The 27,077-nt window shown below is 37.4% G+C and overlaps 1 protein-coding gene across 2 annotated transcripts in view; it reads right to left on the bottom strand.

Moving 5' to 3' along the window:
• Window positions 1-23,028, bottom strand: part of CCDC50 (coiled-coil domain containing 50) — a 68,010-nt gene extending 44,982 nt beyond the window's left edge. For both annotated transcript variants that reach the window (XM_063103554.1, XM_063103550.1), the window contains exon 1: window positions 22,727-23,028. In XM_063103554.1, coding sequence (XP_062959624.1) covers window positions 22,727-22,775 — 49 coding nt within the window. In that variant the 5' untranslated portion in view covers window positions 22,776-23,028. The remainder of the gene's footprint in view (window positions 1-22,726) is intronic.
• Window positions 23,029-27,077: the final 4,049 nt, after the last annotated feature.

Genomic DNA, 27,077 nt, shown 5'->3' with positions numbered 1-27,077 from the left:
GATATGTAAAGATACCGGGAAGATTCTGTACAGAGAAGGAATGTTTGCTAAGATCAAGCTTTTGTTGGTGGATCACTTAAATTGCCTTATGGAATGTCATCTTGCTTGTTTTACTGAATGTTACCAGCCTATATTGTTAAACTATAACCCCACCTATGTTCTCTTCCTGTAACTTACTGGTCTGGAGAATAAATGCAGGAAGAGAGCCCTAATTCATGGTTAATTTTCCAAATGGAAGGAATGCCCCGCTCTTGAGGGTTCTGGGAGATTAACCCCTTTGGGGCTTCTCACTGCTCAGAAGAGATGGGCTTTGAGTAATCTTTTGCGGCTCTGTCACCCAGGGGAAGAGGGGTGACAAATCTGTGGGAAGCAAAGCAACAAAAGACAGTTTGAACTAATAATCTGTTAAACTCCTATGCCTTTGTTTGTCACCCTACAAAAGAAATGTCTATTAATGAAAATCTATTAATGAAGAGTCTCTCCCCTTTATTTACTCTCTTCCTCTTTATTTAAAGTTCTAATAAAATTGCCAGAATAGAAGAGAAATGGGATTGTGGAATATATTAAAAAGCATATGTACTTCACAGGGCCTGGCTTTCCAAAGCCTTGCAGTTTCAAATATTGACCTTGCGGAGGACTGGAAATTTCCCTCAGGCTATAAGTCTCTGTTGAAAGATAAGGATTGTGGCACAGCAGGTTGTTGGCTCAAAGACAGACTAGTTACTGACTGTTATGTAAAGATACTGAGAAATTGCTATAGGAAGAAATGTTTGCTAAGATCAAACTGTTGTTGATAAGGACCACTTAACTGCCTTACTGGAATGTCATCTGGCTTGTTTCACTGAAAGTTACCAGCCTATATTGTTAAACTATAACCCCACCTTTGTTCTCTTCCTGTAACTTCCTGGTCTGGAAAATAAATGCAGGAAGAGAACCCCAATTCAGCATTAGTTTCCCAAGGAAGGGATGGCTCTCGCTTGAGTGTCTCAAAGAGAGATTAACCACTTCGGGGCCTCTCACTGCTCAGTAGAGATGGGCTTTGAGTAATCCTTTGCGTCTCCATCACCCAGGGGAAGTGGGGTGACAAATCCGTCGGGGGCGAAGCAAAACAAAGCAACATGGGATACAGGGAAATTGTAAATAGATCTCAGCCTAATAATAAATCCTCTACATTCTCAGCCCCAGTAAAGTTTATATAGGGACCAAGAAGACAGCAACATCACCACCACCAAAACCAACACCAAAAGAAACCCACACCCTCACTCCCACCAGTGGCTAAAGGAGCAGCTTGGGAACTTATTAGAGATGCTCTGCTATAGACTGAAGACACCCTCCTAACTATCTGTCCCAATTATAAGTCCCAGAATAACCAACATTGCTCTGAATCACTGGTCAGCCTGACAAGTAAAATTCCCCACTTCCAGGCAGAAGGTTGAAACAAAGAGACTAATATCTAAGCAGTATTTGAGCAATTAATTTACTAGGGAACAAAGGGTAACTGAAACTTTGATCCTTCTCTATCTTTCAGTTTCCTAAAATTTCCATTTCACTGAAATTAACAAAATCCATGTACAGTATGACTGAGGGAAGCTGCAAATAATTTTGGCTGATGCTACGCAGATATACTACACAGGTGTTTTATTCTCATTTACTTTGTTCCTAGGCAAAGTAGTCAATGGCAGGGCTACTTTTCTGATCATGTCTCTAATACCCTCTTCTTTCCAATATACCATGGTTGCTCCATCTGTCTGGGAGATAGATGATCCTTCGTAGCAGACATCCATAATACAATTAAATCAGATTCACCTTCCTGTGGTTATTATCCTTAGCATAATTATCCCCTTTACTAAACTACCCACAAAGTGTACACACAGATTTCTGCAGTTCTTTTGTGAAAGACACAGACTTTCATTCCACACATTGTGCAAACAATTGAGGGATCCAGTAACATTAACCAATATTTCAAATGTTTGGGAATTTTTTATTGTTATTGGTTTTGGTTTCTATTTTTTGTTGCTTGGCTGCTGTGGATGTGGAACACAGAGAATGAGAGAGCCTTTCAAGTCTAAAGGAAACTAAGCTACCATTACATAGATAGTGGTGGGGAGAATCTTGTTCTATCGGCCTGAAGCTCCCACGCATCCCCTCTGCTGTCTAGAAAATTAATGATCAATCTTCAAGACCCCTATTCAAATTCCACCTGTCTATTAATCCAGTCCTATACTAAATACAATCAAAACCAATGCAACTGACTCACTCACAAACACCCAGCAGACTTACCTATTCTTTTCTTACAGCACTTTCATAACATGTAGCATATATAGTACTGTGGCACTACTCATGTTATTGATAATTTTACTCATCTGTTTTCCCAGCATAGATTCTAGAACCTGAAAGAGAGATAAAACCTTATGGATCATTTTATCTTTAATGTTTATTTCAGCACCTGGGATAGTGATTTTCAATTAAATGTTTGTGGAGGGATGGCCCCTGAGAACGATGACTACTATACGTGACATACCATGAAATATTGCATTTTTCCATCCACATCCTCCAGCTTACCTGAAACAAGGCTAAGGAGCTACATGTCTACCAACACTCCCTCAAGTGTCAGTGAATTCCATCACCCCAAATTTCAGATGTATTATAACATGTATTATTACCTGATAGACTCCTGCAATACCTAGATAGGTGGTATACTCAGGCAGGTGGTCAATTGTCAGTCCCTTTGGACCACAATTAAATACGTCACTCAATTTGTAAAGACTGATGGCTGTGAGATTTGAAATAACATGCCCAAGATCACATAGCTAAGTAAGTGGCATTGCCAAGATTAGGGCCCAGTATTATAAAAAAATATGTATAGTACAAACATGTTTATTAAGCTAAACAGCCTGATAGGGTACTTAGGTTGTATGTGGTGTAAAGAATGCAATGTGTATTGAGGTGCAGGCGGAGTTTGCAGAATTTAGAGCTAGGCTCCTAAGTCACTGATTTGAGGAAACTGCCCCATGTCCTCAGAAGTCCTCTTTAGTAGCAGGCCGCCAAACTGTCCTGAAAAGTAGAAAATGTTAATAAATTAAGTAGAAGATGAATGGAAAAAACAAATCAAGGTTGACAGAATCTCCCCCGCCAAAAAAAGACAAGTCTTGAGCAGTACTGGTAATGGAAAGACATTTTTTCAGGCTTAATTATACTTCAATAAACACTACAGAAAGATAGAAAGCTATCTTTTTAATAAAAACCTCTATAAGCACCAGAATATTCAGGATCAAATATCTGATCTGCTAAAGTCACCATCTTAGAGCACCAGACTGTCAGAGTATCAAAATCTTTAATACCAAAGAAATATCTCCAAGAATAATAAAGGTTCTAGATGATAAATTGGGTTCCCAAGTCTCCTCAAATATTTCTAAATTTCAATCACTGTTCATAAAAAGTGTTTTAGTAATTGTCAAGTCCAGCCTTATCTCATCCAAGCAATCATCTGGACTACAGTTAAAATACCTGACTTTTCAACTTAAATTTAATTTAGAAAGCACTAGAAAAGATAAACATCAAGATTTTAACATTAATTATATACTGTAGGATTATAATGTACCTTATTTTCCTTTTTATTTTTTTTTATTTTATTTTATTTTATTTTTTTTTTTTTATTATAAGTGGCTTTTTTTTTTTTTTTAATTTTATTTTGTCGATATACATTGTAGCTGATTAATGCTCCCCATCACCAAAACCTCCCTCCCTTCTCCCTCCCCCCCTCCCCCCCAACCATGTCCTTTCTGTTTGTTTGTTGTATCAACTTCAAATAATTGTGGTTGTTATATCTTCTTACCCCCCCCCCGTTTGTGTGTGTATGTGTGTATGTGTGTGTGTGAATTTATATATTAATTGTTAGCTCCCACCAATAAGTGAGAACATGTGGTATTTCTCTTTCTGTGCCTGACTTGTTTCACTTAATATAATTCTCTCGAGGTCCATCCATGTTGTTGCAAATGGCAGTATTTCATTCGTTTTTATAGCTGAGTAGTATTCCATTGTGTAGATGTACCACATTTTCCGTATCCACTCATCTGATGATGGGCATTTGGGCTGGTTCCAACTCTTGGCTATTGTAAAGAGTGCTGCGATGAACATTGGGGAACAGGTATACCTTCGACTTGATGATTTCCATTCCTCTGGGTATATTCCCAACAGTGGGATGGCTGGGTCGTATGGTAGATCTATTTGCAATTGTTTAAGGAACCTCCATACCATTTTCCATAGAGGCTGCACCATTTTGCAGTCCCACCAACAATGTATGAGAGTTCCTTTTTCTCCGCAGCCTCGCCAGCATTTATCGTTCATAGTCTTTTGGATTTTAGCCATCCTAACTGGGGTTAGATGGTATCTCAATGTGGTTTTGATTTGCATTTCCCGGATGCTGAGTGATGTTGAGCATTTTTTCATATGTCTGTTGGCCATTTGGATATCTTCCTTAGAGAAATGCCTACTTAGCTCTTTTGCCCATTTTTTAATTGGGTTGCTTGTTTTCTTCTTGTAAAGTTGTTTGAGTTCCTTATATATTCTGGATATTAATCCTTTGTCAGATGTATATTTTGCAAATATTTTCTCCCACTCTGTTGGTTGTCTTTTAACTCTTTTAATTGTTTCTTTTGCTGTGCAGAAGCTTTTTAGTTTGATATAATCCCATTTGTTTATTTTTCCTTTGGTTGCCCGTGCTTTTGGGGTCGTCTTCATGAAGTCTGTGCCCAGTCCTATTTCCTGAAGTGTTTCCCCTATGTTTTCTTTAAGAAGTTTTATTGTCTCAGGGTGTATATTTAAATCCTTAATCCATTTTGAGTTGATTTTAGTATATGGTGAGAGGTATGGATCTAGTTTCATTCTCCTGCATAACGATATCCAGTTATCCCAGCACCACTTGCTGAAGAGGCAGTCCCTTCCCCAGTGAATAGGCTTGGTGCCTTTGTCAAAGATCAGATGGCAGTAAGTGTGAGGGTTGATTTCTGGATTCTCTATTCTATTCCATTGGTCATATTTTCCTTTTTAAACATTTCTATATTTTCCAATTTATCCTCCTTGAAGGGGAATCTTACTATCCTTTACAAAATATTTTATAATAAAAAAGAAATGTGTTTTTACTCTAATTTAAGCTCATCTAAACAGTGAAGTAACAAATATTTATTAGAAAAAAATCAGATGCAGTAGGTGTTCTATTCATTCATTTTATACTGCTCTTTTAAAGTTACAAAATAAGTGTTTTGTTTTTTTTAAATGGGAAAAATTATGCTAACAAAAATAAAGTTTACATAAGGCCCCAAATTTTTATGATATTCCTGATCACTACAGTAAGAAGGGACATATGAAAAGTTGTTCATGTTGGACCTTAACTAGGAAGCACTAAATTACATAATGGACACCATCAATAGTTTTACAGGAAAGGGTAATAAGTATGAATTTTAAATGTGTGCCTATACACACAAACACACACACTCACTCTCTCTCTCTCTCTCAACAGACCAGGCTAAGAATAAAAAGACATTTTAAAAAGCAAAACAATTAATTTAATCCAAACATATCACTCTGATGCAATTTATCAAAATAGGTTCCTGAGTTATTTTTTTCTAATCCCCCAAATTCAAAGTTAAATGAAAACCCCAATAACCTAAACCACTTGTTTGGCAAGTAGATATATTATACCTAACCACAGACATACCAGATTACAGGCAAGTGGGTTTTGAAAATGCTGAGATAATGTAAGTCTTCAAATCAGAAGTACTACTTTAATATCATAGACCATCTACATCATTATCAGAGACCACAGAGTAACTGAGTAACTTATTAGAAAAGAGAAAACAGTTGAATCAGAAATTTCCATCTGAAAATGATTAGATGATTAGGGGTGAGGGGAACAGCAAAAAAGAGGGGATAAAAGTAGCAGGGTAGAAATAAGCAATTTTTACTCAAACTGGTAAAACTGTCATATAGAGATAAAATTTTCTATAAGGAACTGTCTGACACAAGTTAGCATAAATGATAAAGAAATACCCACAAACACAAACAACCTTACAAGCTTCCTGTGTTGCACACATCAACTTTATATATTGGTGCTTTGAAGCCAAAACCTTTTCTTGGTGGCAGTAACAAAACAAAAGCTACCCAAGAAAATTACAGCTCATCTTGTGTATTCTCAGAAAATGCAGACACATGTATTAACACAAAGCGCTCAAATTGAGCTTCCTCTCCTCTCAAGTAATATCCCATAATCCCAAAATGAGCTCAATCAGGAGGTCATTTAGTCTGAGTCAACATCGAATTCTTGGGTTCTGTCTTTGTATTCCCACCAAGTGGTCACTAAGGCTTTCCTCAAAAAACCCCAAGTGATGTGCATTCCACATGGTCTAATCTTGGATGGAACAGGTATCAGAAAATGTTTCCTTAAATTGGACCAAAATCTGTATGATCTATTGATCCACCATTCTGTCCTCTAGGGTCATAAATAATTTTTTTCATACTACTTATGGTAGCTGCTAGTCACATGTAGCTATTTCAATTTAATTAAAATTAAATTTTAAAAATTCAGTTCTCAGTTTCGCTGGCCACATTTCCAGCTCTAAATAGGCATAAGGGGCTGGTGACTACTATTTTGGACAGTGCGGAATATAGAATATTTCCATCACAGAAGTTCTGTTAGATAGCACTGTTGTAGACAATAATCAGTGTGTGACACATAAGACAGTGCTAATTTAGACAACTGGACAACTCAATGAAACTGAATTAAACTCCGCAGCATTTAAAATCAGTGTTACCTTCTGTGTGGGGGGGTATGCACAAACATGCTTACGTTTTAACCAGCAGTTGTAACTCACTTTGCCATTATGGACAACAAAGGGTATTGAGTATATTTTTGGTCTTGTGTTAGCCACTGATTTATCTTCAAAGTGCTTGCACACTGACATCTCTCCTATGCTTCTTGTTCCTCAGCCCTAAAGTGATGACAGTTTAGCTAACCTCAGCAGGGTAAAAAAGGGCAAGAGTTATTCTACGTTTTTCAAGTAACCACTGTGCAGATACAGTCACAGAGAAAAAGCGAACAGATACGTACTTGGAAAGGAAAGTGAACTAGGTATTCAACATAGTTAAAGGAGTTCAATTTTTGAAATACAGCTGCTACTGAATAAACTCATCCAATCTCTAATACTTTACCAAACACTTACTGAAAGACCTTGAATACTGATTAGCAAATGTGTATATTTCTGAATTTCAACTGCCCTTGAAAATTAAACTGGTCACAACAGGAAACCCATTTTGCTAAATTTATTGTCTTCCGTGCCTTCTTTAAAGAACAATTACATTTTACACATAGGTGCTCTACTTTAGAACAACTCAGGAATATTTGAACTTACAAAGCAACAAAATAATTGCTCTCAATATCATAAAAACTAGTAAAAAGAAATCAATTCAGTTTTAAAATGGTTCTGTTTATTTTAAAAATTGATTTATAAAATTTTATAAATCAAACATTGTTAAACAAAGAGATAACTATCAAAATTACACTTAGAAAAAGATAAAACTCATACAGTATTTTCTATAGTACAAGGGTACTTCAGAAAGTTCACGGAAAGATTTATATTACCTTTCAATTCTATTTTTCCACAAACTTTTTAAAGTACCTTCATATAATGCACAGAACACCAGTTCCATAAGATATTCAGTGAATACTTACTGCACAAGGAAGTAGCAGTATGGTATAACCAAGAGTACTCTTATTTGGTTCCATTCCTGGCTCTACCACTCACTAATTGAATAATCTTAAAATAATATCGCTTACGTTTGCTCACCTCTAATATGAGAGAAATAATAACCATCATAACTACTTGAGCACTGGAGAGAACTTGTATTTTTTTTTAAAGGTGCTCACAAATTATTCTGATAGAGACAGTCAGACCTTCTATGTAGAAAATAATAGCTCATTGACAGTCATAAGGCATCCTCAAAAGGGAAAGTACTATTATATAAGCAGTAGAATTTTTTTTCAAAGCAATTTTTCACTAAGAATATCCAGACAGTAAGAATTTATTTATTTTATTTTGATTCCCTGTATCCCTAAAGAAACTCCAACCTTTTCCTGTTCCACTACTTGAATGGCACTTTTCCTGGCACTTAAACAAGCCCTCAAATGGTTTGGCAGGCAGTTCTGTGTTTGCCTTAGCCTAGAAAGAAAAGCCACCCATCTCCTTAAACCTCTGTAGGATAAACCCAGTCATGCCCATTAAAACCCACATGATCACATTCAGCCCAACTTAAGTACAAGTTTACACCAGGGGAAGAAAAACCATTTTGGTTTATTGGCTTCATATGACAAGAGAGTTTCCTTAAGTACTAGCTACTGCAAGTTCTAGTTATCCTTGAGTCAGATATTTCCACTTTCAACTTCTCTTCTGCAAGTAGATGCTTTAGCTAGTACTTTCTTTCCTATTAGGATTAGGAAATTCATTTCAATTTCAAACAATCAAGAGCAATACTCAAAATCCCCAAACAACTTTACTTTAGATAGAGACCATGGGATAAGCAGGCATGGTAAAATATTCTTTTAGAATTTTGCTCCCATAAAGCAAATTCCAGCACTCACAATTTCATTCTGGTAACCATTTGTCAAAACTCTACACAAATTTCCAGTAATCTCGGATTATGTAAATCAAAACGTAGAAACAGGTTGGCCAGTTAGCTCAGTTGGCTAGAGCGTGGTACTGATAACATCAAGGTCCAGGGTTCGATCCCTGTACCAGCCAAAAAGAAAAAATAAAGTAGAAACAGAAAACAAACTGTAAATCTTGAGATTTCTCAAGCAATTTATATTCTTGGAAGTGTAAATCTTGAGATTTCTGAAACTCTTCTCTGATATGTCGCCATATGCTCAGTAACTGGCAATGTTCACAACATTGAAATGTGTTTCAAACAAAACAAGAAATGTATTTGTCTAAAAGATACCTTCAGATCATGGGTAGGTACATTCTTAGATCAACTCAGTTTTATACTATTCTAGGAGGATGCCTCCACAGAAGATACGGAGATTTATCTTCCTAATTACAATAATAAGTAGGCTTACATTAAAATCAGATTTCCACCCCTACCAATAGTCTATACAGCATAACAACATGACCACACAGTAAACTGGAAGAAGCAGCTAGCCTGTGTTTTAAAGTACACCTGGAAAATTCCTATGCAGATAATAGGGAGTTGTGCACAGATTTAGAAGTGATTCTGTCAATCACCTTGGCTCTGTATGTAGTTTCTTCAGAGTGAGTTGATTTTTTTTTTCTTTAAGTAAGAAATTTGTATTCACTTTACTGGTACTTTATGTAAACTACTGATGATTTTCTATTCCCAACAAAGGCTGGAAACTCAGCTAGTTCTATGAGACTGAAAAGGCAAAAACTGAAGCTTACACTCACAGTGACAGATTGAAGTAAATAAAGAAGGTGCTCAGCTTTCTTCAACCAAAGTAAACAATACACAGAGAGGCAACATGGATCTGTTTTGGATTTTGCTTAATGTTTAAGAAGCATTTCAGAAAAGAGAAAACATCAATATTTGAGCTATATAGATTAGGATTCAAATATTACTCAAAGACAATAAGGGCAAGTTATTTAATCTCTTTGAGCCTCAGGCTCCTCATCTGTAAGATAAAGATAAATGCTGTGAGGACTAAATTAGATAAGGTATATGAAGGGCTAAAGAAAGCACCTGACACTCAATAAAAAGAAGCTCAATAAGTGGAGCATATGTGGCCTCATCAAAGTTAATGAATTCTTATAATTAGTTATTTTCTATTAAGCAATTATTCTAGTCAGGTCCAACTAAGTCATTGATTAACATAGATCTAGTCACTTTTCTAGTATAGAATCTATACTGGAATATGCAATCACTACATGATTTTAAGAATCTGTAGAAATGTTTCCTTACAAGGAATTACAATACAATCAATAGTCTGCTGCATTTCTATAGCTCTTTCTAACCTAAATATGTCCAACTGAAGGACAACATGTTTCCTATACACATTGTGGGCCTGAATTAAGGGGATACTGGGATGTCTAAAATGTTTAATAAGCTCCACCACTCCAAACTTTTTTTCCGTTGAATGGCCCAGGATTGGGAAGCAAAGAATTTTATGTAAAAATGATGTAAATTATAGGTAATGAAATGGAAGAATCATCAAAGTATCACCACCAAAAATGGTACGAGGGTAGACTCATACCATTTTTGTACCTAATGGTATGTTGCGTACAAGTGTAGCCAGTCAAAATTAAACCAACATATTAACATGTAAACTAAAAATTGGGGGCATCACTAAAACTAGACAGATTTTCCTAATTTCCATACTTTGCGTCGCTCTAGTAAAAGCTTTCTGCCAAATCCACATGATAATTTAGCATCTTTATTATAAGAAATGTGGTTATTTCTTGCCCAATTTATAAAAATATAATGGCTTCATTGTAGCATATAAGGTATAAACAAGTAAAGTACAAAGAGCCCTCTTCTTAATTCCAGACATCTGTCAGAATTTTAGTTCTGGCTCTATCAGCAGCTCACCAAAAGGCCTTTGACAAGTCACTTTCCAATTCAGAGCCTCAGAACTATATTATCTCAGTCTAAATTATCTTTAAGAACTCATCCAACTTAGATATAGCATTGTATGAAATATAGTTGATTCAGTATAAACATCATTTGTCTCTTGGATATGAACACATCATCTAAAAATATGATAACTGCACCGTATATGAAGCCTACCCACATAGGATGATTGATGTGCTTTCTCCTACACAAAACACTGCTTTCTTTACCATTGCTGTTGATTTCACTATTTCTAGCATACAAAATGACAAACATCTGCTTTTACCCATCTGTGTAGTGGCTTTTACTACTAGTAAATCTTAAAATAACCTTTCATTCAAACTGGTGCCTTATCAAAAGGTAAGCTTTTCTTGTTTCAACTAGCAGTTCTCACAGAGCCTTTCAGTATCACGGTAAAATGAGACCATGAAATCAGTCACTAACCATCTGATAAATACAAATGCAGACTGTGCCATTTCCTAAAGGATTTTCCTGGGGCCAGATGATCAGAGCATAACCTGGGAAAGTCTGCCATATTCAGAAGGCTTCTTAAAGATCACCACATTTTTTAAGTTCATCTGGAATGTGCTCTAAATGCCCTAGATTTCTCTATGTATTGCTACTGAAACCTGCTTTAATACACCCTACAGTATACTTGATTATCATATAATACCTCTGATAGAAGAAGTGAAAGAAAATCAGGGGCAGCTTGCATTTGTGAACAGAAAGACAAGCTGTCGAAATACCTTTCTGCTATAAAGGATTTATTTGCCTCACTTGTTTATCAAGGAATCAAAAATTCAGATGATTAGAAAAATTTATATAATACCTCCCTAGAAATATAAATTTGTTTTTTGTAGCACCGCATGTTCTTAAACCAGTGTTAACTTCTAATACACCATATGAAACTGGAAGAGACCATTCTAAAATGAACACAAATTATGGTTAGTTCAGTTGGTCAGAGAGCAGCCTTGTAACACCAAGGTCACAGGTTCATATTCCCATACTGGCCAGCTGCCAGAAACAAAACAAAAATAATAATAAAATAAAATGAGTACAAACAAGCAAAACTCTCGACTTGATTCTTTTGTTCATGCTCCCCCCAACTTCATCATAAACCATTCCTAGTTTGTAATCTGTACATCCATCATTTTAGTTCCCAGCCCAAAACTTTCATATTCTTCATAATTATGTCCCCTTCTAGTCAGAAGTTTTAAAAATACATGTTATGCTTGACCTATTTAATTAAAACTTTATAAGAACTTTCCCCCCTTTACCTAAAAATAAATCTAATGGAGAAAATAGTGCACACAAAAATTCTGAATGGAACCTAATACCATCTAATAAACTAACTGGATCCTACAGTAAAAGCAACAAAATGACACATGACTTTACTGGAAAATGTGCACATTTTATCAGGATCTTATATAACTAGCACTAATCTTTAAACAAGTAAAATTGTTGCCTCCAAAGGAGACCACTATGGGTTTAGGCCTTAAATTAATCTCATCACCAATCAACCTCCTCTAGAAATCTGAGAGATGGGACAACTCACACAACAAAAAGTAAAAATGACTTATTCCCAGTCCCCTACTCCTACCCAAGTGAATTTATGCAAGTGATCATAGTTCTTACTCTAGTGTCATTAGTTCCACTAGCTCAGGAACAGTCTGCCCACTGAACAGAAACTGTCAGATAATCTAACTTAAGTTTTCTGGAGTATCTCCTATGTGTAAGGACCCCTAAGAAATATTGAAATCAGTCAGCTACCATCTCTGTCTTGAGAGAACTAGCAGATCAATACATAGAATAAAATATGTTGTTTAAGGAAGTAAATACTTAAGAATACGTATATGAGATACACAAAGAAACTGCGTAGACTTAACAGAATCAGCATTTGAGCTAGGGCAGGAGAAGTAGAAATAGGCTATATTTGGATAGTGGAGAAAGAAATCCAGCAAAGGGTTAGCGTTCACAGGAACAAAGGTCTAGAAGAGAGAAGAGTGGGGGTATTTATAAGGCAACGTGAATGGTAACATCAAGACGTATACCACTGCATTTTATGAAGTGTTTCAATATCCAGTTCTTCATAACTCACAGAAAGCCCATGTTAGGCACAGTAAATATTATCTCCAGTGAACAATTAAGGAAACTGGAACTTAGAGATACTGAGTATTTTCTCTGAGTTCTTTCAGCTAATAAGGGAGATGTGAAAATAGGTCTTCTAAATCTAGGTTCAAAGTACTTCCCTTTATAAAGAAGTTAGTCACTTGAACTTGAATTTTACACTCTAAGCTAGATTTCAATTTGGATAAATTATTTAATATACTGGTAAACTAAAACAAATACTGCAAAATAACTCTAGAAGAAGCTCAATTACTCTAAAGATGCATAGGAGAAATATGCAGAGCAAAAAGATAGCATCCTGTGCTTCTATTTAAAATTTAAAAGAAATGATAGTTATGTTACTTACTGCCAAGTAAGTAGGAAACAGAAATGTGTGCATTTCTTATCTCCCCTCAGTTGCAGAAATAGGTTCAATACCTGTTCCCCATATTTTGGGGGAATACATGGGAAAACCCATAAATTGGGAACAAAAAGAAAGCTAAGTTTTGATAAATTCTATGACTAACTACATATACATAAATGAAACCCCAATAATTTCTACTACAGTCTATAAAACAGATTTCATATTTCATTTAGTAATTATGAAACAAAACAAATTAAGAACCTCAAGACAGTCTATAAGACACAGGTACCCCAGGTGCTAACAGCCAATGAAAACTTTCCATTTTCCAAGGTACTTCAAAAAGTTTGTGAAAAAACAGAATTAAAAAATAACATGAATTTTTCCATGAAATTTTTGAGCACCCCTCATAAATAGCCAGAAAGCGTTTCGTAACAAGTCAGTTATCATATCCAGCTTCCTGTGGTATTTCAGCAATGTCCCCTTCAGCTGAGTGGTCACCAATATTTATGTATTCTGTTGAAATTATTAGAATCACCCCTTTTTACTCACAAAATAATTGGGTTTGGCCTATAAATCATTTGGCAACCCTGCCTTTAAGCCCCAGTAGTTATCCTAGTTTGGGGAGTTTGAGTGTCACTGAAACCAAGTTCCTGGAATTCAGGGACGTTAATAGCACGATAAATTGGAGTCCTAACCATCTTCTACACCTCCAGTCTGTCCCTCCACCAAAATACACACATAGCCAAAATGATCTTTGACAGATCAGATCTATGGAGTGTTAATGGGGAAACTATAAAAACAACAGAAAAGAAATGATTTGTGGATACATTAAAGCCCAATTTGAAATAATGAGGTCTGACCATAGAAGCCTGGAAAACAATAGGAAGCAGATATGTCAACTTAGAATCCAGCAATCACTGACAGAACAGGGAAACTTTTGTAGGCAAAGCCAGAAAGTGATTTGTAAATATAGACACTGAGAGTGAACAGCCCTTTCTAAAACAGCTGGTGGCCCAGAGGGTAGAGCAAACTTTTTGAGATGCGCAAACGCAAAGAATTAAGGACCTTAATAGGCTCCCTTCTTTCTCTTTCAGGTTTCCCACCTAGATGATACTGAGCTTTTCACAGTATTTGCCAATCCTAACATTCTGCATTTATACAGAACTTCGTAATATGAAAGAAAAAACTAATATTTTAAAATATTTTGTGGGAATGTGTTACTTAAAAAGTAGTGAATGTACTAATTAAAGTAAATCAAATACTTCTCTATAGTCAATAAACAAAACAAATTTTGTTGTTGATGAGGAGGCAGTGAAGAGGGAAAGATATCCTTATAAGTTATTCACACTTTTCCTATATATAATTAAAAGTACTAGAGTAAAGTTAATGGAAATTGACTCAGCTTTTATGACTCATTAGAAAAGCAAAAGCCAAAAAAGCCCAGTGAAAAGTTGATCATTGAGGAGCTGTATGAGGACTCAAAATGTTCATCACACATCAAGCCTCCAAAGTATGGTGGTAAATCAGCCTTTGATACAAGTTTCCAAGAACGACGAAATGATACTTCATTCATGCAAATATCAGTACTGAACAGTCAATAATAAGCAAAAGAACATACGCAAACTTTTTTAAAAAGTTGAACCTGTTGAATACTCAAGCACTTTACTAATGAAAGCTCCAAAGTCCCCAACTAAGAGCTGCCACAAGGCATATACTTACTTTACATCAGATTTCTACCTAAATTCAATTTTGAAGTTCTTAGATATTTAAAGAGTATAATTTTTTCTTCTTAAACAACAAAAAAGGATATAATCTATAGTTTTAAACACCACTACAAAAATTAAATATGCTGTCGTAAGAGTTCAATCAACATCCCCAAGGATGCCACTACATTTAAGCAAAATTATGATAACTGGTCTTCATACTGATAACTAAAATATCAAAAAAGTTTTTTAAAAGTTTTTTTAAAAGTTTCATTAAAAATGGTTCCCCACCCCCCAATTTTTTTTTTCTGTGAAGTACTAGATAGTAAAAATTTTAAGCTCTGTGAGTCACATGGTCTCTGTCACAACTACTCACCTCTGCCTTTGTATCATGAAAGATATCACAGACAATACGTAAATGAATGAGCATGACTATGTTCCAATAAACTTTACTTATAGACATTGAAATTTAAATTTTTTGCTGCAAAACTTTTTTTTTTTTTTTAATCATTAAAAAATGTAAAAACCATTCTCAGGTTGTCTACTGTATAAAAACATGTGGCAAGTGGGCCCAATTGGTCCAAGGGCCTTAATTTGCAGGCCCGCATAACAAATTTCAATTACTGGGGAGAATTACTGCTCATTCTTTTAGACTCTCAGATAAATAAGCTGTCACTGCAAAAACTTAAGTAGGGAAGGATCCCTGTATTGGGGCAGCCCCAGTATTCTCAGTCCATATTTTCCAGATGCCTATTATATAATAAAACTGCAGATTTCTGGAACTGTCTCCAAGAGATTAGGCTAATATCAAGTACAATTAGGAATGTGTTTATAATAAAACTCCTCACATCATTCTGATGGTGAACCAAGGCTTTAAAACCATTGACATTTGCAAACTACATGCCAGATAATATTTGTATCCAGAACATGAAAAGAACTCTCCAAACTCAGTAATAAGAAAATAGTCTAACTGTAAAAATACAGGCAAAAGTTCAGAAAAGACACTTCAACAAACAATATATAAATGGCAAATAAACTCAAGAAAAAAGGCTCAACATCATTAGTCACCAGAAAAACACAAATTAAAGCCTCAATGAGATACCATTACATATCTATTAAAAATGGGTATAATTTAAAAAAAGAAAAAAAGACCCTGACAATCAAATGCCAGCAAGGATGCAGACCAACTGGAGCTCACACACATTGCTGGTGAGAATGCAAAATGGTACAGCTACTTTGAAAAGCAGTTTGGCAATTTTACAAACTATAGAAATGATCCCTGAAAGTATAGTCTTCAGTTTGGCAATTTTAACATACACTCACCTTAAGACGCAGTGAGCCCCCTAGATGCTCACCCAAGAGAAAAAAAAAAAACTATGTTCACACACACAAAAAACCTGTATGCAAATGTTTAGAGTGAGTTTGTTTATAACCACTAAAAATAATTCAAATGTTCTTCAGTCAGTGAACAGATAAACTGTGGTACAACTATACTATAGAACACTACTAAGAAATAAAAGGAACAGAATTACTGAAACACATATTATATCAGATACATTAGGCTAAAAGAAAGAAGTCAGACTTAAAAAGCTACTTACTATATAACCCCATAACATTATTGACAAGGCAAAACTACAGGGGCACAAAACAAAATCAGTGGCTGGCAAAGGCAGGGAAAAAGGGCTAACAAGTTTGGGGGTTATAAACTGTCATATATACTGATTGTTGTGGTGGTTACAAGACTGTACATTTGCCAAAACTTATACACTAAAAAGAATGAAGTTTTACTGTATGTAAATTATACCTTAAAGAACTTGACAAAAAAGAAAACTAAAAAAGAAAGAACCACTAATTATAAACAAGACTGGTTATATATGGTTCTGGTTTATTAGAAAGTCTTCACTGTTTTTACAACAGTATATGATCACTAACTATCCTATGCATACAAATTTAATGTGTGTGTGTGTGTTTAAAAAAATGATGGCAAAAGGAAATGGTTCTTGTTTTTTACTTGTTTGTCATGTCCTTTTTAAAGTAATATCTGAGAACTCTTTTGTACTGGTTTCTAAATTCGAACATCTGGAACATTCTAGATTCAAACGTCTACATAATCCCCAAAGTCTTTCTGAATAAAAAACCTAATTATCCTTTGTAGGTCTTATCCAAGATCTAGGGTATCCTAATTTCAGATTTTTGAAGCATAGGACACCATTAAATGGGTCATCAATTAAAAACATTATTCCAATGGCACTTCCATTGGCTACCTCTGAAACTGCAAATGTTACTGTTAGAAGGTTCTCCCCTGCAACCTATGGAACAGAGTGGTTCATTTAAAAATATGCTCCTGGACATAGAGAACTGGGATTTCAAGAAGGACTTACTTAGGTTTAGAAATATCCACAATTGCTTTTTTTTTTTTAAGAGCAGTAGAATATCATATTGCTTTCTGTCACTGAGGCAAAATTCATTTATCTCCATAAAAACTCCTATGTCCCAGACAAGAACTGAGGATAGACCATGGCCTATAACTATGAGTGTATTTCCCTAATAATGATTCATTTCAGAGAGCTCAAGCCTTACACATTAGCCCCTTTGGGAAGACAAGACATTTTTTGTGTGATTTTTCAGGTAGAAAAAAAAGTGAGGAAGGAGTGTGACTTTTTATAGTTCACCCAATGATTTATTTGCTGAATCAAAATTAAAACTCAATAAAATTTTTATTAAGAAATAAAATCTATGTTAACTCATTAGCATCCATATGAAACATTACCCACAAAATAACAAACCTCAGAAAATCTCTGAAATAGTCTTGCCAGTCATTATTTTCACTCTGCTGTTTTAAACATATGACAGTATTAAATGAAGTACATCAGAAATGAATCTTATGTATCTACAGAACAATTTAAAAGAAAGAGAAGAAGAGAAGGAGGGAATAAAAAGGAAAGGGGAGGAACAGAGAAAGCAGGTAAGGAGGGAGGAAGACTGAACCGAGTAAATATTAACAATTCTAAACTTTTCTAATTCTAGGCCCCAATATGCCAATTGCTAGCTACTCAGCCTCACTGGTTTACTCACTTTCCTTCTTTGGCCCTCAGATTTTCATCTAAAAAACTAGGAGGTTGACCTAGATCAGTGGTTTTTAATGCTTTCTACTTTGAGATCCCTTTTAAAAATATCAATTAACTTCATAGTTTCCCACATGTGGGGTATCCTTTAAATACCTCTTTAATTTTTTTTTTATTTTACAAATAATAGTTACAGTCATTTGAAAAAAAAATAATTTATTCATTCAAGAAAGTTTTGCATGCCTGCACATAGCAATAAACTGAAAGATTCTTTTCCCTTATGCAAGAGGCATTTTTGGAGCACATATGAATTTATTTAGAGGGTTCTTTACAACAACTCGATGTATTCCACACCACAGTGCAGACTGTGTCCATACACCACAGGGCATTTTTTATTATCAAACTACCCTCACACAATATGACCCACAGCAGACAAACAATTATTTTTTTTCCTTTAATCTGTACCTAAGATTCCTTCCAGCTCCCAAATTGTGTGATACTGGTTTGTATTTAAGAAAAAAATAAACCTATTACTCAAGTAAAAATCAAAACCACAAAACAGCATTTTAAAAATGTTTTTACTAAAATTCTATTCTTAATAATTACCTCCAAGGTCAGAAGAAAAAGTAATTACTTTTTAAAAATTTTCTATGCTATACATATCTATGTTGAATGAAATATATTTACAAGACACACGTATTAAAAAAAACAGAAAAAATAGATTTAAAGTTTTTATAACTATAATGCTGACATTAAAGATATAGGATACATATGGTTAAAAGGCATTATCCCTGCCCTTTAAGAGCTTATACTCTGAGAAGGAATATGAAATAATTATGCCAGAGATAGGATTCCTAAACCAACAAGGAACATATAATAATGTATTCACTCATTCATTCATTTACACATTCAAATATTTACTGGATATTTGCTGGCAATATGAAAGACATGAAGCCAGATGAGGAGGGTAAAGATAAATAAGACACAAACCTCCCAACTCAAAAAAAGATCCAGCCAGAGTCTCATTTAAAAACAAAAACTGCTGTGGAATATTAAAGAAAAGGGAAAGCAAGTTTGCCCTACAGCCAGGTAATGTACATCTCACAGATACTGCCATCACCTTAGATGCCTAGGGTGCATGTGATAAGCTTTAGATCTCTGGGACTACTGGACTAATTTATTGTACCAGACATAGTTTATCTTTCCTCTTGAAGTTCTGAATTTATGCCATTTACCCCATTATGCCACTTGGGTGTCCTGGACCTAAAATGAATTAGTACTTTCTAGGTACGTTTCCTTTTATAAACATTTCGAAAAATGTATTAAATTTTGTCTTTCATTAAAGAAAAAGGATCTGCTCCCAAAATAGATAGCTACCTGTACTGCAAGAAATGTCACTCCTAGGTGGAGATGTTAAACCCACACACAGAGTTTACCAGTTTTGGAGACTGTGGAACTTTCCATTTGAAGAACAGTAAAAATACAAAATAAAAAACAAGAGTTGGGTAAGTGCTGTAAGGAAAGAAAGACGAAGATTGACACTGGGAGAAGATGGGAGGGTTGGAATGCAAGTGCTAAGTGGCTAAAAGTGGGAAAACTCTAATGTTTAAGAAATCATAGAGAAGCTAAAAAAGGGTCTAGAATGGCTTTGATGAACAGGCTAATTAGTGCTCTTCGGACCAAAACTTTATGACAATATAAAACTGTAGTTGGATGGGGGAAAATGGGAGAATTAAAATAAGCAGGCAATTCCAATTAAATAATGATACTGGAATCTGACCCCCCCCCAAAAAAAAAAGTTAGGAGTCTTGACTGTTGTTTCAGAAAGAAAATTCAGTGAAGCTAAAATTAACCAAAAAAAGAGTCTATCAACTGATTAAAAGCATTCAGTTTAAGTCTGGCCGGTTAGCTCAATTGGGAGAGCTTGGTGCCAATAAAACCAAAGTCATGGGTTCAGATCCCCTTACCAGCCAGCCACTAAAAAAAAAAAAAATTAAAAGCAGTCAGTTTTAGAAAAATATGTTCTCAGCTCTGAACTCTAAAGTAAGAAACTTTCAAAATATTGTTGGAATCTATTCCTTTACCTAACATTCACCAAACTGCATGTTGCATTTCAGATACAGATCTACTTATTTAAAAAATGACTGGGAATTATTTCAAAACTTGTTGCATAAAACCTCAAATATTTCAAAAGAAATAAAGCATTATTCCTAAACACTGGCAACAGTATTTTCCATTACAAAAAGCACGCAGATGTTCTAAATATGCTTCTAACCAGAAAAAAACTGTTGCCATTTAGTTGACTTAATGATTTTCACCTACAACTGTACTCAACACATCCCTTTGTCTTCTAATTTGAGAGATTTCTCAAGATATAAATACTGCCGGCGGGGTGGTCGGGGAGTGTGTTTTAAGAAAGGTCTTTCCAAATGATGAATATCTTTGATCTCCCTAAAAACAAAGTAAGCAAGTGTTGGATTTTAACCTAGGAAAGATTTTCAAATAGCCCCTCACCCTGATGTCAGCTGTTACCCATGACCTCTGTTGAGAGGTTCACAACAAAGGTCACGGAGCGACCCAGGCCCTCCTAAATAAATGACAATGGGAAGGGGCACACAACCACTGCATTATTATTCTAACTCTCTATTGGAATCTACCTCACTATGCCACATTGCAATTGTATATAAGTCTACCAAAGGTTTAAGTTTAAAAAAAGTGGAAGAGACAGATACAGAGAATATTAAACAAATTACTACTAAAGCTTCTTCTCAAACTTACTTGGAGTTTCAGCATTACAACAGTCTCAATGTGCAAGTTTTACCCCATCATGGGCACCAGTTTTATTCTCTTTAATTAGGGTAAAGACACTGTTGGGGAATAACTGGGCCATAATTAAGAGTTATATTGGAGAAAGATACACTTTATTAAACTTGAATACTTCCCAGATCAAAAACATCACCACCATTAGGACATTCCTAGTATAATACATCATTTCCTTTGATGATTTTGGAACCAGAAAAGTCAGATGCTCACAAAGACAGTGATCTCAACAATTTCTGACCACCTTCGAAATCAATAAATATTTAATTCTGACTTAGTGAAGACACATGAAAGAGCCACACTAAATTTCCTTATCACTTTAGCAGATTACATAAACTGGATTGCCAAACACTATATTATGCAAAATAAAAGGCAATTTGAATGAATTAAACTCTCGAGTTTGAGAATGGAAAAATCTTGCATTTTTAGATGAAAAATGAGGAACTCCTTGAACAATAATATACTAGAATAAATCATTCATATCTAGGTAAGAAATAAGGATAATATAAATGTATACAGAGAAAGTGAGTTTTAAGCTTCTTCCAGGTCACTGATGTGGATAGGGGATTGGGAAAAATCACAGCACTGTATGATTAATACTTTACATGTCAGGTTTTGTTTGGACTCCAATTCTCATTCTAATTATCACTCACCCCTAAGGATCACTTTCTTTCTAGAGACACACCTAACACACACAAAACTAATATCCAAAAGCAAGAACAACCAGGCAATCTCTAAGAATAGGACTTTCAAAGTACTGATCTGCCTTTCCTATCACTCAGGCTTAGTCTCCACAGTGCAGGAAAACTGTATTTAAATGTGAATGCTGTAGGCTTCTCCCAAACCAGGCTACGAACAGAAAAGTCGAAAAAATACTAAGATCTCATGCCTAAGCTACAACACCCCTCAGGAACAACAGCACAGACCCAGCCCCATTAAAAATTCTACATAATATCAGTGACAGTTACTAGTCTCCTAGTATTTGGAACCCTGGGAAAGAAAGCAGCCAAGCAGTCACCAATTTTCTTGGGATTTTTGGGTTGGCCTGAGCTCGCACAAGACCATTTGAGTCAAATTAAGTTGGGAATGAAACACGCAAGTTTCAAGAAAGCAAATATTCTTATTTTCAATTCCCCATTCCCAAGACAGCTCAAGCCACACAGTACTCTGTAGAAACAAATTACATCCACAACAAAGGCAGTCCTAGCAAGCCCTTAAACTTCTGTGCTTGCAATAACTTTCTGGAACTTCTGTGCTTCCTAAAATCAAAGAGTAGTCAAAGGTAACTAAAGGGTAAAGTGATCCAGCACCTAACACCTCAATAAAAAACGTTAGGTCCTGGGGCAACTGATGAAGACCAGGGAAGGGAAGTCAAAGGGCTACTTGCTGTTAGCTAAGCCAGGCCAGTAATAATCAATCTTTATTTTCCTGGACATCAGTATAGAGAGCCGTTAAAAAACAGGATCATCAGTCCCCTGTTCCCCTTGCTCACTGCTTTTTGTAATACAATGATTACAGCGGCCTCCCGTCCGCCTGCACAGAGAGCAACGCCAAGACTAAACTTTCAAACCTTGGCGAAGGTGGGAAAGTCAGCCAGCCAGACGCTGGGCTAGGAAAAGCAGGGAGAGAAGGAGGGAAAGAGTCATGTTTCAAAACAAAGGCTCCACACGGAACTGAATGTCAAACTCTCCCCACTTCCCAGCCTTCAAGCCAGCTATGCTGGGCCTTGATTTTTAAGAACACTAATAAGTCCGATATACTCAGCTCTTCAGCTTTCACTAGGGCTTTGCCATTCACGAGAATATTTGCACAACCACTTGCTGAGGGTGTTGCTATCCTCCCCCGATCCCTTACACAAGAAAAAACAAGCTTAGGACGCAAGTGACTTGCCCAAGGTCCCACAGTAGAGCCCAAATTCAATTTCCTTCACGTCTAGGCCAGACCAAGCCAAGGCGGGCTCCCTGCGAGGGCGGCGGCGGCCAAAAAGACGACGCCCCGCCCTGAGGAGAGGGGAGAGGGGAGAGGCCCCGCGTGCCCACCGCCTCGGCCCCTACCTTCCTTGACTCCTGGCAGCTTGGACTGGTCGATGCCGACTTCAGCCATGTTGGGCTGGGGTCCTGGCTGCCCCTAGCCGCCCGCTTCCCGGCCACCGCCGGCACCCAGCGGGGCCCGGAGCGCAGCAGCAGCGTCCGACGCGGCGCAAAGTCCGGCCGGCAGCGCGCGGGCCAGGAAGGAGTGGACCGGCCGGGCAAGGGCTGGCGACAAAGGCGGCGGAAGATGGTCCCCGGAGCACCAGGCTGGCGGCCCAGCTACCCCGCCACAGCCACCTGCTCCGCGCCCCCGGCCCTGACCGATACCAAATATCTGGAGCCCGGAAATGGACCCGGGCCGGCCAGTACGGAGGGAGAGAGGAGACAGAAAGGCGGGCAGGCGGGCGGACGGGCGGGCCTGGGAGGGGGCGGGGGAGGGGAGCTGCAGGTCTGTAACCGCAATTGCGAGTGGCTGGCGAGACAAGATCGGCTCCCGCTGCCGCCTCCCTGTCGTCTCCTTTGTGCTGGGTGACGCGCCTGAGGCAGGGGCCTGGCTGTGCCCCCGCCCACGGGCCCTGCCTCCCTCCCACGGGAGGGTCGCCTCTTTAGGTGGGAGCTCTGTGTCCTGAAGGCTTCAACACAAAGGCCACACAGGTCATCCGGAACATAATCGTTCCTGTCAGCGGTGTAGTCAGCACTCTGTGCTGTTTCTGGGATTGAGATTTCCATAGGATGCTTTCTGCGTACCCAACTCTGTCTCAGGCACTCTTTGCATCCGGGGTTTGAGGGGAGATAATATATATGCATAAAACACCTCTAATACAACGTACAGAATAAAATGATGCTGACAAAATTCTGGGGCAGTTCAGAGAAGATAGTGTTCACACCAGCTGGGGAAGCTGAGTCATTCATTCATTAAAAACGCATGAATGACTACCAAGTGTGATGTTAGGTACTGGGAGTGATAAAGACGTGTCAGATTTATCTCTGTTCTGGCATGTTACACATTAGGCTGTAATTGTGACATTTCTAGCTCCCTGAAATAGACAACGTCTCCTGTTTCGTCTCCTGGCAACAGGATTCTCCCTCTCTTTGGGAAATTGTCCCTTTCGCCCTCCTCAGGAATGGACTCCTGTCCTAAACTGGTGCAATGATAGAACCTCAGCATAACCAACTCCCTTCCTCCTCTCCCCACCCCGACACACTTTCATCAAAGAGTGGGTGTGTGACCAAAACAGGTCAAGCAGAATACTTCCCTGGGCTTATTACACAAAGAGGGACAGATAAGTATTCTATTTCCTGTAGGGAAGGTCTGCCCTCACTAGTGAACAATGAAGCCCAACTGAAGACAGAAGCAAAGATGAGAGAAAGATAGACGAAGAGGACATCTTCTGATGTGACCACAGTAGCAAACCAAGATATCCCCAGAGCAGCTGGGGATTCTACAGGTCCTGGATTCTGGAGCCTGAGCACCCTCTCAACTTATCCTCAGTTCCAGTAGGCTAATAGAAGTTGCTTTTCTGTCTCTCGCAGCTCAGAGTCCCAGTATGAGAGGCCACATGGAGGAGGCTAGGCTTTATTTGAATTTGACATTAAAAAATGGGCAGACTTTAGCAAAAATTTAGAAGATTTTCTAGGCCAGAGGGTGAAAAACTGTGGCCTACAAGCAAAATCCAGCCCCCTGAATTTGAATGACCATTTTTTATGTATTGCAATGGTTGTATTTTAAATGGTTATACAAATAGGACATAGTATTTTCAATTTTGCCTCTTAAGCCTCAAAGTCTAAAATTTTTACCATCAGACCCTTTACAGAAAATGTTTTCCCACCCCTGTGCTAGGCAAAGATAGCACTCAGTAAGTTGTGTGGAAAAGGAGGTAATATTAGAAAGGCAGGTTTGTGGGCATTTTAATTGTCCTGCCATCTACTGATTTTTTTAATCTCCTGTGGTCATAGAGAATATTCGGGAGGCTGACATCTACAGATAAATCACCAGGGCCCTCTTGCCTTGTGGCTTTCTGTTTAGTTTGACCAATAAGACACACTGGCAAGGCTGGAGGGTTAACTCAGTTGGTTAGACCTCGGTGTTAAAACACCAAGGTCATGGGTTCAGATCCCCTCACCAGCCAGCCGCAAAAACAAAAACCAAAACCCTGGCAGAAGATCAAAAGAAGAAAGGAGAGAAATATCAGAACATTTATTCTTCTTCAAGTATGTATTCTTCACCAAGTATGTATTCTTCTCCCCCTTACACTAAGCCAAAATTGTGGCTATAGTTGTGTCCCTCTATGACTACAATGCCTGTCTGGAGGACTCTTCCATGGCTTCACTTCTCATGGGTCTCTAATAATACCACTTCCTTCCAGTGCCCCTTCCAGCCAAGGGTAGTAATGGCTTTCCACTGTTGCTAGTTCCCTTTACCCTGACAACACTTCTGGAAATAGTGCCTTTGTTACATTCTTCTCAGTTAAACCATTTTGATTGTGGCTTCTGTTTCCTGCCTAGACTCTGACTGATAGAGTGATATGCCAAAAGGTCACTGCTTTGTTTTCCTTAAAAATATCCACATTTCTGTCCTAGAGAAAAATAAAACATACATAAAATCTATGCCTATTGTTTAGGGAATCAGTTACTTTTAACGAAAAAAGTTAATGAAAAGGAACCAGGAGCCCCTCCAGTTGTTAGAGCAGATGATCTGGAAATTCCCCCATAGTTCTGTGTTCCTTCTTTGACTACATACCCACTCTGTATCTCTCCCCAACCAGAGCAAACAATTAGGCTCAGAGTTGCAGGATCAGACAACTTCTAGCAGAGGACAGAAAGCAACATGTAAAATAGTTGACTACATTTTAAGTATTTATTTAATAGGGAATAAATATATGGTGACTTCCTATAGCTAAAGTATTTTTATGTCCTGAAATGTCAATTCTGCAATAAAAAGAGTCAAAGGATAGGCTTTCCAGACAGGGTACAAATCCCTAATTTGGGGCAGACCTCGAACAATTCAGAGCCACATCACAACTTGAATGCCATACTGAGAAATAAGAATTTTTATTTATGAGGAAATATGGAATCACTAATTGATTTTTTTTTTACAAAGAGTTATATGAGAAGATTATATGATAAATTATAAGTTATATGATACATTTTCTTCTTTAAGAAGGTTACTTTGGGAATAATGCAAAATGTGGATTGGAGTGGAGAGAGTATTGTCATAAGAACACCGGTTGGCAAACTATGAAATTCCACAAAGACAACTCCAAGTTAGAGCTACTAGAAGTTAAGCTTCATGAAGGCAGGAGATTTTATGTTTCATTTACTACTATCTCTAATACCTACAATGGTGCTTGGCACTTAATAGGCACTCAATAAATATTTGTGGAGTAAATGAATAAATACAGTTATCCAATAGTATTATGGATGAGAATCACAAATTAAAGGAAGACTAAGAGAAAGCAATATGGGCAAATGAATAAATGACACTGGACTTTGACAAGACAGGAAAGGGGACCCAGAGAGTTACCCACATCCCTGGAAAGATCCTTTCCTCTCCTTGGCACCCAATATCTCATACCTCATCAATACAATCTACCTAAGAGGGCAGTTCCAAAAAGGAAGCTGCAATTTGAACTGTTATCCACCCACGAAAAGGATACTATATCAGTTTGCTAGGGCTGCCATAACAAAATATCACAGACTGGGTGGTTTAAACAACAGAAATTTTTCTTTTTCACAGTTCTGGAGGCTAGACATCCAAGATCAAGGTGTCAGCAAATTTGGTTTCTTCTGAAGTTTTTCTCCTTGGCTTGCAGATGGCTGCATTCTCACTGGGTCCTTATGATGCCAGAGGAGAGAGTCTGGGGAGGCCAGATAGTCAGCTTCAACCCACCCCGTCCTCTTACCAGGTTCTTGACTCCACCACAGGAGAAAATTCAAGAGCAGAGTCACACAGTAGAAGATGAAAACAAGTTTATGGTTAATGTAACAGATAAGAGATACGGACTTGACAAAGTGTGCCCTAGCTCCAGAGACTTCGCAGGGCCCACACCAAGTTTAATACAAAAGGAAGAAATATACACTTAAAGTTTAGTATAGAATGCAGGCTGGCTCAAGAGAGTGAGCAGCTGCTTGCTGGAAGTAAGCTTGTTACAAAAATAAAAAAGAAATACACATTCTACAGACAGAGTGCAGGCCAGTCATGGAGAGAGTGAGCAACAGCCCCACAGCCTACCAGATTCGGCTTTTATAGTTTTGCTCTGATGCATATTCATGATGCCTAATGAATATTCAACTAAGGAGGTGGTTCCCTGTCATGTAACATAGTCTCGCACATGCTCAGTTGGTCTCCTTTTAAGGCACGTTCATTGGTCAAATC

This window comes from Cynocephalus volans, chromosome 1, assembly GCF_027409185.1.
Source record: "Cynocephalus volans isolate mCynVol1 chromosome 1, mCynVol1.pri, whole genome shotgun sequence".
Lineage (NCBI taxonomy): Eukaryota > Metazoa > Chordata > Mammalia > Dermoptera > Cynocephalidae > Cynocephalus > Cynocephalus volans.
This window is presented reverse-complemented; position numbering and strand designations above follow the sequence as displayed.